The 15,073-nt window shown below is 40.9% G+C and overlaps 1 protein-coding gene across 12 annotated transcripts in view; it reads left to right on the top strand.

Moving 5' to 3' along the window:
* Positions 1-15,073, top strand: part of tanc2b (tetratricopeptide repeat, ankyrin repeat and coiled-coil containing 2b) — a 201,369-nt gene that overhangs the window by 157,433 nt on the left and 28,863 nt on the right. For 9 of the 12 annotated variants that reach the window (XM_079577070.1, XM_079577071.1, XM_079577072.1 and 6 more), the window contains 2 exons: positions 2,832-2,963; positions 14,097-14,135. In XM_079577070.1, coding sequence (XP_079433196.1) covers positions 2,832-2,963; positions 14,097-14,135 — 171 coding nt within the window. The remainder of the gene's footprint in view (positions 1-2,831; positions 2,964-14,096; positions 14,136-15,073) is intronic. The other 3 variants (XM_079577073.1, XM_079577074.1, XM_079577069.1) reach the window with 1 other exon arrangement.

Raw genomic sequence — 15,073 nt, forward strand, 5'->3', positions numbered from 1 at the left:
TAGAGCTTTAGCCTTTTGAAAGACTGACAGGAGAATGGGACTAGTTCTGTATTGTGATAGAAACTTTGTATTGGCCGTTTGAAAAGATGACACTTAAAAATTGCCACTTGAGGTGTTTTCTATTGTACCCGTATGGGGACATGTTGTGTGCTGTTTAGGCAGGACGACAGGACTTAGAATGTAGCCTATTCTTGTGAAAGTGCTAACCTCAGGCATAATCTGGTTTAGCCTTGTTTTCTAAGGGGATGGCAAACAAACCTTGAGAGTAAATTGCGAGCAAAAGTTAGAATGCCAAGAGGTAAGAAATTCTACATATTTTTTGACATGTCGGCTTTATAGACGTGACAGTTCAAGGTGAAAAGGGATGAAGAGCGGGGAGAGGCTTTCAGCAAGTTCAAACTGATACAATAGATTTGTATGCACTTCAAATTTTTATATACTTAACCTCTTGGCTTGTGACTCTTTGTAACAGCTGAGTGCTTTAAATAGATTGTTAGTTATTGCAGTTTCCCAAATCTAAAAGCTTCTTGAACAAAGTGTAAAAACGACAAAAACAAGGATGAAAACACACAAAAAAGCGACAAAAATGTGCCCAGAAAAGCAACAATAACACAATAAAAGCGCAATAAAAGTCATGATCAGTTTTGTAGGTCGTTAAACTGACCTGTAGTCTGTAAACTCCGCTCGATAAGCTTTCAGATTTGGGTAAAGCCGAACTAGAGAAAATGTGCTTGATTAATACAAACCCCTTGCAATAACTAACGATATATTTAAAGCACTCAGCTGTTAAATTCACAGCTACAAAGGGTCACAAGCCAGCACAGTCTACCAGTCCCATGTGGTCGTCTGACAAACCGCACCACGAATCACTCATCCTCATGTCCCCTCCTTACACCTGCTCGCTCGCTCTGACCAGACAAACACCTCCATAAATAACCATTGGAGATTTTTTTTTGACAAAGCCACATAGAAGTGATTGGGATTCGTGACTCCTTATGGCTCTAGCTGACCAGGGTTTAGGGCAAATGTGATGTAAGTTGTGTTTCACTCACACAGATCTTACACATAGTTTTAGAAACTAGAAGGTCTTGTCTTTCAAAAATGAGATATCACACCGGCATATAGGCTGTAAGGTCCCTAGTCAATGCGCCTTGAGCTTAGGATATGCACATTGCACAATTGCTCACCCTAACTCTAACCTTAAGATGGCAGGTAACAGGTTAAAGGAACAGGCCACCGTTTTTCCATACTGAGATATGTTCTTACCTGAGTTTAGACGAGTTGATACGTACCTGTCTGGTCTTTGTGCGTGCCCGTGGAAGAGCTTGGTCGCTTCTATCTTCACCCCTCATTTGGAGCTATAGGAATATACTGGGAGAAGCCAAGTGCTAACAACATCTTTGGTCTTTTTGTGTGATTGAGGGCACACAGTTCTTCCATACTGTGATATGTTCTTACCTGAGTTTCGATGAGTTGATGCGTACCTGCCTGGTCTTTGTGCGTGCCCGTGGAAGAGCGTGGTAGCTTCCAACTTCACCCTCGTTTGGAGCCATAGGAATGCATTGGGAGAGGCCAAATGCTAACAACATCTTTGGTCATTTAGCGTGACTGAGCGCACGCACAAAGACCAGACAGGTACGCATCAACTCGTCTAAGCTCAGGTAAAAACATATTTCAGCATGTGAAAACGGTGGCCTGTTCCTTTAAGGAGTTGCTTAAAGGTATTAATAAAGTTTTTTTTTTTGACAGATAACTCCTGCTTCTTTACTGCAGGATAATTTAACACAATAGTTTCCATTTTCCCCCCACCAAAGGCCAAACCCCATTGAAAACAATGAGCTGTTCCTGCAGGATTGGCTGAAGACCTGTTGATTATAAAGCAGCATGCTGGATAATTGAAATGGTCCTGTTTCGATAAAAAATGTGATTAATTGAACAGCCGTCTATAAGAAATACTGTCATGAATGTCGCATGAAGACGCACGTGGCGCAGGTGCGGTAAGAACCCCCGTCCCCTCCTCGCTGTGGCTCTGTCAAATCTCATTTCCCATCCGCTGGTTATGATCGCTGAGCCTGAAGACACAGCGTGGTGTGAACAATCGGCAGGCAGCGTCAGACAGCGCTCACTCCATGAATAAGACATTTGTCTGGTGAGCTAATTACTCCTGAGAGGGCGCGGATGGCATCTGCCTGTGCCGCGTGACAGCCACCGAGGGAGTATAAGGGAGGGGGGCCATTTGGGGACCGGCCCATTTGGGGATGAGAGAGATGGAGCAAAACAAACTGAGCCTGACCACTGCCCCGGGATGTTAGTGTTGGGTGATGCCTATCTTGAATTCAGAATCTTTATATGAGTAGTTTTTGACAGGTTTAGAATGATTTACTTGATGAACCTGGAATGTTTTACATGTTTCAAGGTATTTCTGACTTCTTTCAATAATTCTTTCAAGCTCAATTTAAACTAAGAGTGTGAGAAAAGATTGCTATTCTGATGTTAAATGATTTGGCAATACTGTATTGATATCAAAGCCCACTATTGAGGTCAGTCTGAGTCTGATGTATTTAAAAATTTGACAGCGCTGTCATTGTGCTGTCTATTTTAATAAAGATTTGTCTTTTTTCATATTTCCTGCTTTGATTGTGAAAATAATGAAGAAGACTGAGGTTTTACGTTTCTATAAGCCATTAAATCTGACCAGTCCAAAAATATAGATAAGCATTTTTAATTTAATTTGGTCTGAGTATTTTACATCTGTTATAAAAAGATAACCTTCTTTTTTGGCCAGAGACAACTTGAACTTACATAAATTGTGTTTTGTTCTTGAAATGCAGCCACCAGCTCGGCTCACCTGGAGGACTTGGCTTACCTGGATGAGCAGAGACACACTCCGTTACGCACATCGCTGCGCATGCCCCGCCAGAGCACCACCTGTGGGCCGGGACGCTCCGGGCAGGACCTGAGAGGTAAGGCAATGAGGCGCGCAAAAACAAAACACCGGCTCCTCTTACCTGGTGTGTTCAAGTCATGCCAGCGGCCGATGGAAAGGTCAGATGTGAGCTTTGGCAGACGTTATCAACTGGGTTTCAATTGGATGGAGTTTTACATATTAAAATGACAAAGCTGTAATTAAACAAAAACATACAAAAACACAGCCCTGAGGCAGACAAATTGAGCAGGTCAAATCCTGCAAGTACCTGGGTGAGCACATTGATGACCTGCTCAAATGGGATGTGCACATTGAGCATTTGTGTTATAAACTGTCCGAAAGACTCCATTACTTAAAGCAGTACTAAGTAACTTGTTTACCTTACCTTTTCATAGTCCCTCTGGGGGTAATACAAGTGTTAATGGGGTGATTGGGGGGGGGGTTCATCTCCCCCTGGTGTCTCTAGCCAGAAAACCACAATTGCAACTTCACTGCCTTCAGGTCGGAGGTGCAATGCACACTAATAGAATCACGAAGATGAAGCTAACAGGCTAACGGGCAAAGCAAGCTGTGCGCTAGCGCCACTTAAACAGTATTAACAGCCAAGTTTGAGTTAAAAAGATTATCTCCATTGTGTAATTGGATGTACAATATCCCTCTGTCCCTTTGTCTTTTCTGTCAGGGTAGTATTTACTCTCACGGACAATTAATGAGTGAAAAAACTTAACACGCTACGACACCTGCAGTGGTGCTTATGGCCTCTAGGGGCATGAGTTAATTAGTACTGCTTTAAGAAGACTGCATGTGTTTGGTGTGGGCACAGAAATGTTGACTCACTTCTACAATGCCATTCTAGAGAGTCTTGTCCGGTACGGGATCGTAGCCTGGTACGGTCCTCTAACGGTACAGAGCAAAACACAAATTGAGAAATTAGTCCTGAGGGCCAGGAAGCTCCCCAACGAAGAGTTTCTGTCCATGAAAGACCTTTTTGCTATGTCCTCATCTAAGCTCAGAAAATCGTTGAGAATCAATCACATTTTCTGTTCGGTGAATATGAAATTCTCCCATCAGGCAGACTGTACAGAGCACACCGTTTCAAGAGCTACAGATACAACAAGCTCTCATTCTTCTCTATTCTGTGTCCCTTTTAAATAAACGAAAGGGAAAAGAGCAGGTGAAGAAGAGCCGTCATAACTAACATGAACTGTATTGCCTTACTGTGATGTACTGGTAGTAACTGACTGACTGTTTTATATGAATGGTTGTATGTGTGGCAGCTCCCCCAGTACCCAGATCTAAACTAGGTCCATGCCAAGATTTTAACTATCCTAAACTGGAGCCGATTTCTATGTAGTATGTGGTGTTTTGTACTTTTAACAGTTCATAAAAGCCCATCTAAGGACAAGTGCTGCAAATGACCTGTTGCCATAAGCACTATATCAGACCTTTGTCACAGTTTGTCTATGTTTTTGTGTCTGTCCCTCTCAAATAATGCAAATAAATAAATGAATAGATGTTGGACTGAAGTAGTTCTAAACAAAGACCAATTTAGAGGACAAACACATGTATAAAATCATCTCTAATATTAATTATAATAGAACTATGCTCACGTGCTACTGTATTCTGCTGCAAGATACTTCTATAGTGTAACTGTTATATTTAAGCATAGCTGAGCATCAACATACTTACTACAGTGTCCTTACTAGACATTAGACATTATGTTCCGCAATCCAAATCCTGCACAGTCACCGCTGGCCTTGAATGTGCCTTAATCCACAGACAAGACCGGGCAGAAGTCTGTTGACGAGATTCACGGCAGAACTGCAAATTAAAGCATTTATCTGTGACTTGCCGCTGCCAAACGTCTATTCTTTATTTAGGAACGAAACAACAGGTCACTGTTCTCTTTTGTATCCGCAAAACATCTTCGCAGCTCAAAGTAAATGGTGCAAAAACAAGGGTGATATTTTTAGCTTTGGGATGAAAGATGGTGGCGGATGATTTGCAGAAAAGGCTGTTGTTCAGATGTAATGGCCGTGTCCTCTAACGCTGCTTTGTGCTGTTTACAAAGAAAGGTTTTTCAATGTACAAAACATCCAAAAGTCAATTTATCAATAAAAAAGTACATTTTGGTTGTACTTTACGTTACAGCGCGATAAAAACATGGAAGCAGGATGAGAAATGCTTCCTTACTTTGGGTGCTAACCTTATTACAAGTAGGTATGTCTTTATGCAGGGTTTGGAGTATGAACAGTCATATTTTCATGAAATAAATTGTGGTGTGTAATTATCTTTTAGATACTATACTATCTCCATCCTATGACTAAACTATTACTGTAAGTAAATGGTTATTTAAATGTGTTGAACTGAACACAAGAGGCGGACCAGACCAGGGAAACATGTCAAGGCTAATTTCTCTTTCAACTGAACCACAAAGTCTGAAAGACCAAATACTTTATTCTATGCGAGTGATTTCTCTTTTTTTAATTTTTTTATCTCAAAATTGGTCCAGATTCTTTTAACGTTGACCCAAATCCTTGGCCCTACACTGACATGAAGAATTCCATATCACAAAACCATTCTTTGTTAGCAGCACTTCTGAACAGCCTCGTCTTTTACCAGATTGTGACAGCATAGATCTAAAAGACTCGTCTAGAAATTCATCCTTGGCCCTCATACACAGAGTCGATTTGTGCTCGAGCCTCGAGCCCAGCCAATCTCCTCAGACACTAAACCAAATGGCCTTATGTCACAACATTACGCGTCCCCCTTGCCCTTCATTCTCTGTCACTTATCCGGTAATGAGAGCCGTAATGGCCGCCTTCTGCCATCCGAGCGGACACAAATACGCGTCCCAGTGCGTTTTAAACACCTGTTAAGACCCCGCTTGTGCGCTGCACTGCTGCATGGATCCCGGGCCAGAGGGCTCCACGGTGCAGGAGAAGGAAATATGACCACTGCGTGATGGTATTTCAAATGGTAAATCAGTAACATTAGTAGTGTTAAGTGATTTAACATAGTCGGAAGTCGAACTCAAGACGCTGAGACCGACAGTGCCTGATTAATGCGCTGCAGAATAAAACCTTTGGCCTTGGCTATTGTGTTACTATTGTGCCTTTTTAATATACGTACAAGTTGTATAGAATATATTTTCTTTATTTTTGGGATTGCAGTGGACAATAAGGCTTCTTGTCTCAACTGTCTCAATTCCTCCAGGTTCTTGTGGATGTCTTGTAGTAGCGGAATTGAATTTGTTTTGTCCTTCGGTGTATTATAAAAGCAGACCGTTGTGGACACTGCGTGTAAAGCAGTTTAATTGATCGTGAACTGTAGCATTTTATTTGTTGCTTACGTCGCTTGAGAGTATTGCTCCCTGATAGTTGTGAAAATAACCAATAAGCTCAACCCTGTGAAGAATGGGGATGTTAGAAATGTGTGAGAAAAGTTTGGAATGAGTTATGTTTAAGAATAAAAAAATCAGACATCGGGTGTTTTAGTTGTATAGAGGTTTTCTGGTATCGTGTCTTCTTTAATCCAGTTGTTGACCCCGTCTCAGGCCTAAATTTTGGAAAAGCAGTAGCCTCTTGTGATTATTCCTAACAAAAAGATCTTGCTACCTAACAAAGTAGTGGAATATTATGCAAAGCTAAAGAAGTCAGGCTTGTTCATTCAGATGAGTGACGAGTGAAACACATGCAAATAATTCCTCACAACAAATCAAGTTGACACTCGTAAACAGTGGAGTGTGTGGTCTAAGTAGAGTAGGTCAGGTTAGTCTCTCAAAGCTTCCCTGTTGCTGCCAGAGCCACTTGATTCACTCTGCCTCCTCTGAGGGCAGCCAAGTGTGTTTACAAGCCAACCGAGTGCGTCCTAGCATGCGTCGTGCCTCCTCGGATCAGTGTCAGCTGCTCCCTGAGTGCTCCACTGCCCCGGCTGCACCGGAGAGACAGAAACTAGCACACAACGAGACAGGAAAAGACACAAAATTACTGCCTAAGAAGTGGGTTATCCCTCAAGATCACGCCGGCTGTCGCGCAAAAGCACAGGCATTTAGTAACAGGGTTGTCACTATGAGATTTTTTTACACTAGCTGTGTTTACATGCACAACAAACATCTGGGAGGGGCTTTCGGTGAGATCTGAGAAAATCAGGAATTGAAACTACTGAATAGTTTGTTTCTGCTGTTTTAGATCGATGTTGCATTTTCTAACCAATGAATTGTAAGATGGTTAGAAAGATGTGTTTGACATTTCAAAAAATACCCCCCACTTTAATCTCTTAACCCCCACCTGAACCAAGCACATTGTCTCCACTTTGACTTTACCCAAATTTAAAAACTTCACACACAAAAAAAGCATCAAAATGGCATCAAAAATGAGGATGAAAACGCCAGAAAAAAGTTACAAAAAACATGACAAAACAGCAATAAAAAAGAGACAAAAACATGTCAAAAATGTGACAAAAATGCGGTGACAGAAAAGTTACGATCACCTTTGTTGTAGGTCTTAGCTTTCAAATGAGGCATTACACTAACCCTAACTCCAGTTCAGAAGCTGAACAAGAGGAAATGTGTTTGGTTCAGGCGGGGGTAAGGGGTTAAACCAGACCTGGGCAAAATATGGCCCGAGATGATTCAGTCTGGCCCACAACTTGTAGAGCATAAATTCCTAAGTATGTAAAAAAAAAAAAGTACGTCTCTAGCCCTTTCCTGTGCAGAGTTATGACTTTTTTTTTTTATTACCAGAATGCTCACTCCAGCCACTAGGGGGCAGATTAAAGAAGAATAAAAGGAAAGAATTCTACAGGTGTCTACAGGGCACTGACATAATAAGAAATCAGGATATAAACAACACATTGTGTGACTTGCAAGTGGGAAATGGACTGTCTGCCCCGGGGCAGCTGTGGCTACAATAGTAGCTTACTACCATGGAGTGTGGAGTGAATGAATATTGACTACAATGTAGCAGAGACTTGTGACACAGGCTTGTAAAGTGCAATAAGTGTAAGCCGTTTTTATGAGGCTACAGTCCTGTCAGGTTTATTATTATTCATTTATTGAAAAAAAGTCCTCAGTGTATTTTCCCAATCAAAACATGTTTTTATTTCAGAGCTTTTGTTTATGGACACGGCAATGCACTACCCCATATATTATACTTAAATACCGATATAAGTTTGAGTTATTGTTGGTGCGGCCCTCAACTCAATTCAGACTTCACATGTGACCCCTTATGAAAATGAATTGCCAACCCCTGGGTTAAACAATATTACGCACAGTTAAGAGGAAAAAGGTGAACAGGCTAATTCTTGTATATCTGAATCTTTGGGTTCCTACTGATCTGTATTATCCACTGCACAGTTGAGCACAGGAGGAGGATTTAGACAAGGTTCACTTTGGCTCACAGATCCAAGCAAATGTTCACAGAACCATGTTGGATGATTAGGTGTGTTGGGGATACTTTGGCGGTAGATGGGGATGGAGAAAGGCAAAGACAAAATGGTAGAAAGTGGGAGATAAGTGAGCTGAGTGTGTACAGTCCTGCGCGAGTTTTGCAGTAGAGAAGACTTACAGTGGGTGGTAAATCTTGGAGGTAGGCTGGAGCCGCGAGAAGGTCCATTACTGTCTGAGTCATTCGCCTTAAAACAGCAGCGGCCTGAAATCTACCATCAAATAACAGAGAAAGCGAGAGAGAGAGAGATGCATCTGGCAACTGGCTCACACCTGACTTAACACATACACAGCAGTCTACTTCAGCCCGTCCAAGATCTATATCACAGAGCCAATATGAAAAACAATCAACAACAACCCACAAAGATAAAGAGGCTGGAGCAAGTGGTTAGTATTCAGAGAGACACGATGTAATGTTGGAAGGCTGCGTGTGTTTTAAAGCCATCGGGGCGTGGAAAAGTGGATGCAAACAACCAAAACATAGTGGCATAGATATAATGTTGAATTCAAAGCGATATGTGAATGTGCCCAGCCTATATAGATCGTTGGAGTAACAAAAAAATACAAAAATAAGGATGATAGTGCTTTAAGGTGGTGTTAAAAATTGTATGCTGCCTTCCATTTATAATTTAATATTGGCACCATAGCATATATTTTAGCAGGGAACACACACAGCCATAGTGGGAATCAACTCAGGTAAAAGTGCTTCGCCTATATATATATGGTTTATTCACAGGCCAGCCTTCTTAACTGTGCTTTTTTTGTTCTGTTTTCTTCACGGCAAATTAACACTCGGGTCTTGAAATCATCCATTATGTAAGCCCCGCTAAATATACTTTGCATGCCAGGCATAACTTTGCACCTATTATAGAAAATACTTGTAAAATTTTAATACGCAGCCGCCTGTCTGGGTTGGATTGACCTTAAATAAACCCGCGGCTCCTTTCCCTGAACTCGTCGCCCTGTCCCACTCCGTCTACACTTCTGTCCCGTAGTCTCCGCCCCTCTTCTCCTCACGTCTAATGCTTCATTCTTCTTCAGCCTGTGCAGCCGCCGTGAGTCATCTCTCTTACCTGGTGAATAATTAAAACGTCTCCCACCGTCTGGACTGAGGCTGTTTGTGCTGGGACAACAGGAGGGGTCTGCGGATACTCGGCTGCCTACTGAGAGTGAGGCAGACGGATAGAGAGAGGCAGGGAGACATCGGGACGGCTAGTTTCACTCATAGCACCAATCAGGCTTAGCGTTACAGTTTGACCATTGACAAGTGAAACGGATTAGGTTTTTATTTAGAGAACACTCTGTTCTCCGAGTTTATTTGATGAAAGTAGGAAGTAAGAGGTGATTATTTGAGCTTGTGCAGCAATGGCCGAGAGATGTTTGGGTAAGAGCCTATAGAGTTTGGGATGAAATGTTCAGGGTTTCCACAGGGCATTAAAAAGCATGGAAAATCAAAATGAATGCCTTAAATGTCATTAAAAAGCTTTAAAAAATGGCAGTAAATCTAAACTTCTTGGAAAATAATGACTACGACTCGACTCAAATTCGGGTTTGAACACATTCAGCGACAGTTTTGGTTGACATTATACACTATTTCTTCCTCAAAAGTTTCCCGTTGTGTCCAATTTATTTCTGAATAATAAGATTTCTCCTCATTCCTCTGTTTGATGGAAGTTTTACAAATCTGTGGAAATGAAATGTGCACAGATTTTTTATTTCATGTTTTATTACATATTTAGATTTATTATATTTATTACATATAGTATTTGGGCATAGAATGGCATAAAAAATCATTAAATTGGACTTCTTGCTACCTTTACGAATCCTGAATGTTGTAAATCCACTGTTGCCATGGAAATCCACCATGTTTCTGGTACAAGGCAAGATCGACTAATTCATAACATCATTGTTCCCAGTTGGCTTACATTCATGTGTTTTTTTTTTATGTCACTAAATATCACTGGTTCGCGTTTAACTGAGCTAACCATTTCATTTTGGTCTTAGCGTCTCAAAAGCTTAACTTTGTTTTGTTGGTTTTATAAAATATCACTTGAAAATCTCGGACATTTCTCTCATGATTGTGTCAGGAATCTTCTTTCAAACCCAGTGCTAAAATTCCTAACATTTGATCAGGTAGAACAATCTTCCTGATCAATTAAGTATTTATATGGTAGCATTTTCTAGTCGCTCAACAGGCTGCACAAACAGTAAAAAGCCAAAAATCTGAGCGCTTATCTGCCATCCCTGCAAACACCCCCCCCCAGCACGTTTGAAACATGTCTGCCGTATCTTTTCCTGGAGCACCTGACGCAGCAGAGCAGTGGTGTGCACCCGGCAGCGCAGGCCATTTGGTGCCTGAGAGCACGCGTGAGAGTCGAGTGATCCCACGTGGATGAAGCGGCACATTTGGCCTCGAGATAATTGGATTAGTGCCACTTAAAACGGAGACGATGTGTTGTTTTTGCCTTCTGTTCCTGTAGTAGTACTCAAAGACGATATCACAGCTGCTCCTGACTCAACGTTTTTTTTTTAATGTTTTGGTCGACAAACACGATTTTAATGTCTCCTCTTTGGACTTTGTAGCACACAGTTGATCACTGTACCCGTGTTCATGATTTCCCTTCTCTCATTTGAAAGAACTGGTGGGTTTTACTGTAGTAATTTAGAAGTTAACTCAGATTCTTACCATTATATCATCACCAAATGGGGCTGATGCCTTCGTATGCATGCTTTCTACCTTTGTGTTGTTAAAGCAGTACTAAGTAACTTGTTTACCTTTAATAAATCCTTTTGTAGTCCCTCTAGGGGTAATACAAGTGTTAATGGGATGATTGGGGGGTCTTTCATCTCCCCCGGTGTCTCTGGCCAGAAAACCACAATTGCAGCTTTCCTGCCTACAGCTTGGAGCCCCAATAAACACTCATGGAATCACGAAGAAGAAGCTAACAGGCTAACAGGCAAAGCTAACTGCGAGCTAGCACCAACTAAACAGTATTTACAGCCAAGATTAAGTGGAAAAATTATCTATATTGTGTAATTAGATGTACAATATCTACGACACTTGCAGTGGCGCTTGTGGCCTCTAGGGGCATGAGTTACTTAGTACTGCAACTTCACATGGCTGCTTGCAAGAAAATAATCATAGCTCTTCTTTAGACTAGGTTTGTTTTGCATATTTTTGTCATGTTTTTTTTCCATGACCAAGGTCTCTTTTCCAGCTCTATTGGACACTTAAAATGTATGTTAGGACCCCAAGACAAGCAGCTGTTACAGAAAAGACAGCTAATTCAGATTCACTCAAGAAATACGTATGAAAAAATACCTTTTGAATTGTACTTTTGTACTCTTACCGTGGCCCCTGGATAACCTTCCTTTAGGCCCAGACCGATTTTTCCCCCTAAATGTGTGCCACTCTAGAGTTACCTCTCTCCCTCCCCGTGCCTGCCTTTCTGTGTCGAAGCGTTTTTCTGAGTAGGCATAAAATAATCCAACCTGGGAATATGGATCAGGTGTCTTTTATTACATTGAGCTGGAGTTGGCGCAAAGCTCGATGCAGTAAAATGCAGCATTGGCCTAATACTCTCCTTCTCACCCTCTCTCTGTTTTTCTTTTTATCCGTTTCTGTATGATTGCATAAGGAGTAATATCCTCCGCGTAACCATCACGGTTTTCATTTGGCCGTTATATTCAAAAAGCTTGCAGCAGCATTTTGGAAAGCACTGTGGTGTAAGAATACATTAAGAGGCCCGATCGTATCATTATGTAATGGAGTGGTGGTCTTAATCAGCACACTGGACTCGTTTACCCACAGTGCTTTGCTGGGATAACATTAGAGCAAAGAGCTTCTATATTGTCAGGACAATGTAGAGATGCTTCGCACTAATGCACCGCAGTAAATGAAAGTGCGTTAAGGTAGGATTTTTGCCAAAGCACAAATCCCTGCACTGTCTGATAATATGCCAATGCAGTTTTACATGGTTCAAGATTTCTTTATCAGGACCAAGCGTAAGTTTGTTTGTAGAAGAAATCACAGTGGTCAAAGACAAGACAAAATTGATAAAACAATTATTCAGACACTCAAAACTAGGGCTGGAACAATACACTTTTGTCGCAACACAATACGCATATTCTAATGCACTTAGAGTATTATGATGTGTGCGAATGGCAGAGGCATTTTAAAGCAGTACTAAGCAACTTTTTTACCTTAATAAATCCTTTTCGTTGTCCCTCTGAGGGTAATACAAGTGTTAATAGGATGATTGGGGGGTCTTTCATCTCCCCCTGGTGTCTCTGGCAAGAAAACCACACTTGCAACTTCCCTGCACCGACCCGGAGACCCAATACACACTAATGGAATCACAAAGAAAAAGCTAACAGGCTAACGGGCAAAGCTAACTGCGGGCTAACGTCACTTTAAACAGTATTTACAGCCAAGTTGAGTGAAAATAATGATTGACCCATTGTGTAATTGGATGTACAATATCTCTCTCTCCCTTTGTCTTTTCTGTCAGCGTAGTATTTACTCTCACAGACAATAAGTAAGAAAACGCAACATGCTACGACACCTGCAGTGGCGCTTATGGCATCAAGGGGCATGAGTTACTTAGTTCTGCTTTTAAAGGAATGGCACTTTTATTTAAACCAATCACCATTAACACTGGCATTAACAGATTAACTGAATTAGGAATCAAAGTATTATTATATGTAGTTTCCCATGTGACACGCGTATCATAACAAAGCTTATATTACACTCATAACACATACCACGGGGGTTTCTTGTCTTTATCAAATAGTCATTTTGAAAGTAGAATTTAGCATCAAATTCTGTATCAAGTATCCAGTTTTGTCCAAAGGCTTGACAACATTTGTGTGGCTTTAAAAAGGAAAGAAAACACAATCAATGGTCTGAAAATTCCCCAAAATGACAATGGTCAATGCATAAAACAACAAACCATTAAAACACATCTGATCTTAACTGCTTCTGTGAAATATTAAACGGCAAATGGATTTTTCCATTTCTCTGAACATCAATAAGACGCTTATAAACTATGCATGAGCCTTTATTAAACTGGCATCGACACATCTGTTTTAGAGCGCAAAGAATATGTTTTTAAGACCAAAATTCAATCATTTTAGGCCGAACGTATGAATCATAAACGAGCTGTAATGAGCAAAAGCGACAACAATAAACCCGTCGTCTGTCATTCAGGGCTCAGATTACTATTGGATACCGATCAAATTACTTTTATAGGATTGCTTGATCTCGTGCGCCGCAATGGACCCAATTACATTCTCCCAAAAGCGTGGGCCCTCCCCCACATTCCCCCTGCAGACTTCCTGAAGACTAGAGTTACTGTAATTTAAAGGATTTCAATTAGTAATCGACCCTGGCGCACAGTGAGTCTGGTGGTCCACTGTCTATTACGGCAAATAATACAGTCACGAAAACAAAGCTGTCTCATGTAGTGGCCATTTTGATCATTCAGCAAACCTCGACCTGCTTTCAGCACGTGTAGAGTTGATTCAAGGAAAAATAGAAATGTGTAAGAACAACAAGAAATGTGATATAGTAACAATTCTGTGAGAGAATGTTTGTCCAGTGTGTTGCTGTTGCTGAACTACTGCGGCTGCCCGTTTGTTGTGGCCATTAGCCGTTTGATGCTACTTCCTCCATTGATGTGCTCACTGTGTCTCTCTCTGCTTTGCTTTGCTTTTTTGTCGCAGCTTCCGCTAATAACGCCCACGCCTGGCAATCCCAATCACGTAAGTTCCACTGTTAAATCCTTTTCTTCTGCTTTGGCCTTTTGAGCTCAGAGGCGCCTTGCTGCTTCCGGCTGCTGCAAAATGGTCCGCAAAATCTACAAGAGCGTGATTTGTTTTGTAGTACAGCATTAAAGCAATGTATAGTAGAGTATAGTCTCAATGGTATAAAACACACACCGAGGTTACTGCCTTTTTTCAACACAGACTTTTTTTTAGTTTCATTATATCCTGATTAGTTTTCATTGGTTTTTAATAGTCTTTGTTGTGAGCTGAAAAGCCTCTGGAGGGCTTTGCATTAGCGACTCCCTCTAGTGGGAGGCCTGAACAACTCACTTAAACTCTTAAACCCACCTTAACCAAATTAAGCTTTACCCAAATTTAAAAGTTTACAGCCTAGGGGCCAGTGTAACGCCTCATTTGAAAGCTAAGACCTACAAAACTCATCTAAACATTGCTTTTTCCTCGTGTTGTCTTCATCACTTTTTGTTGTTTTGTTTCATTACATACTTTCCACAATTCCATGGCTTTTTTGTCACTTTTTCATCGCTTTTTGTCATGTTTTTGTGGCTTTTGTTGAGGTTTCGTCACACATTTTGTCACTTTTTTATAGCTTTTTTGTCACGTTTTTGTGGCTTTTTTTGTTGGGTTTTTGTCACACATATGGTCACTTTTTCCTTGCATTTTTTGTCACATTTTTATGGCTTTTTTGTTACATTTTTATGGCTTTTTTTCTCACATTTTTATCGCTTTTTTGTCACGTTTTTGTGACTTTTTTTGTTAGGTTTTTGTCACACATTTTGTCACTTTTTTATAGCTTTTTTGTCACATTTTTGTGGGGTTTTTTGTTGAATTTTCGTCACATATTTTGACACTTTTTCCTTCATCTTTTTGACATTTTTAGATTTGAGTAAAGCCAAACTGGAGCAACTGTGCTCGGT

This window comes from Gobius niger (genome assembly GCF_951799975.1).
Source record: "Gobius niger genome assembly, chromosome: 19".
In the NCBI taxonomy this organism is placed as follows: domain Eukaryota; kingdom Metazoa; phylum Chordata; class Actinopteri; order Gobiiformes; family Gobiidae; genus Gobius; species Gobius niger.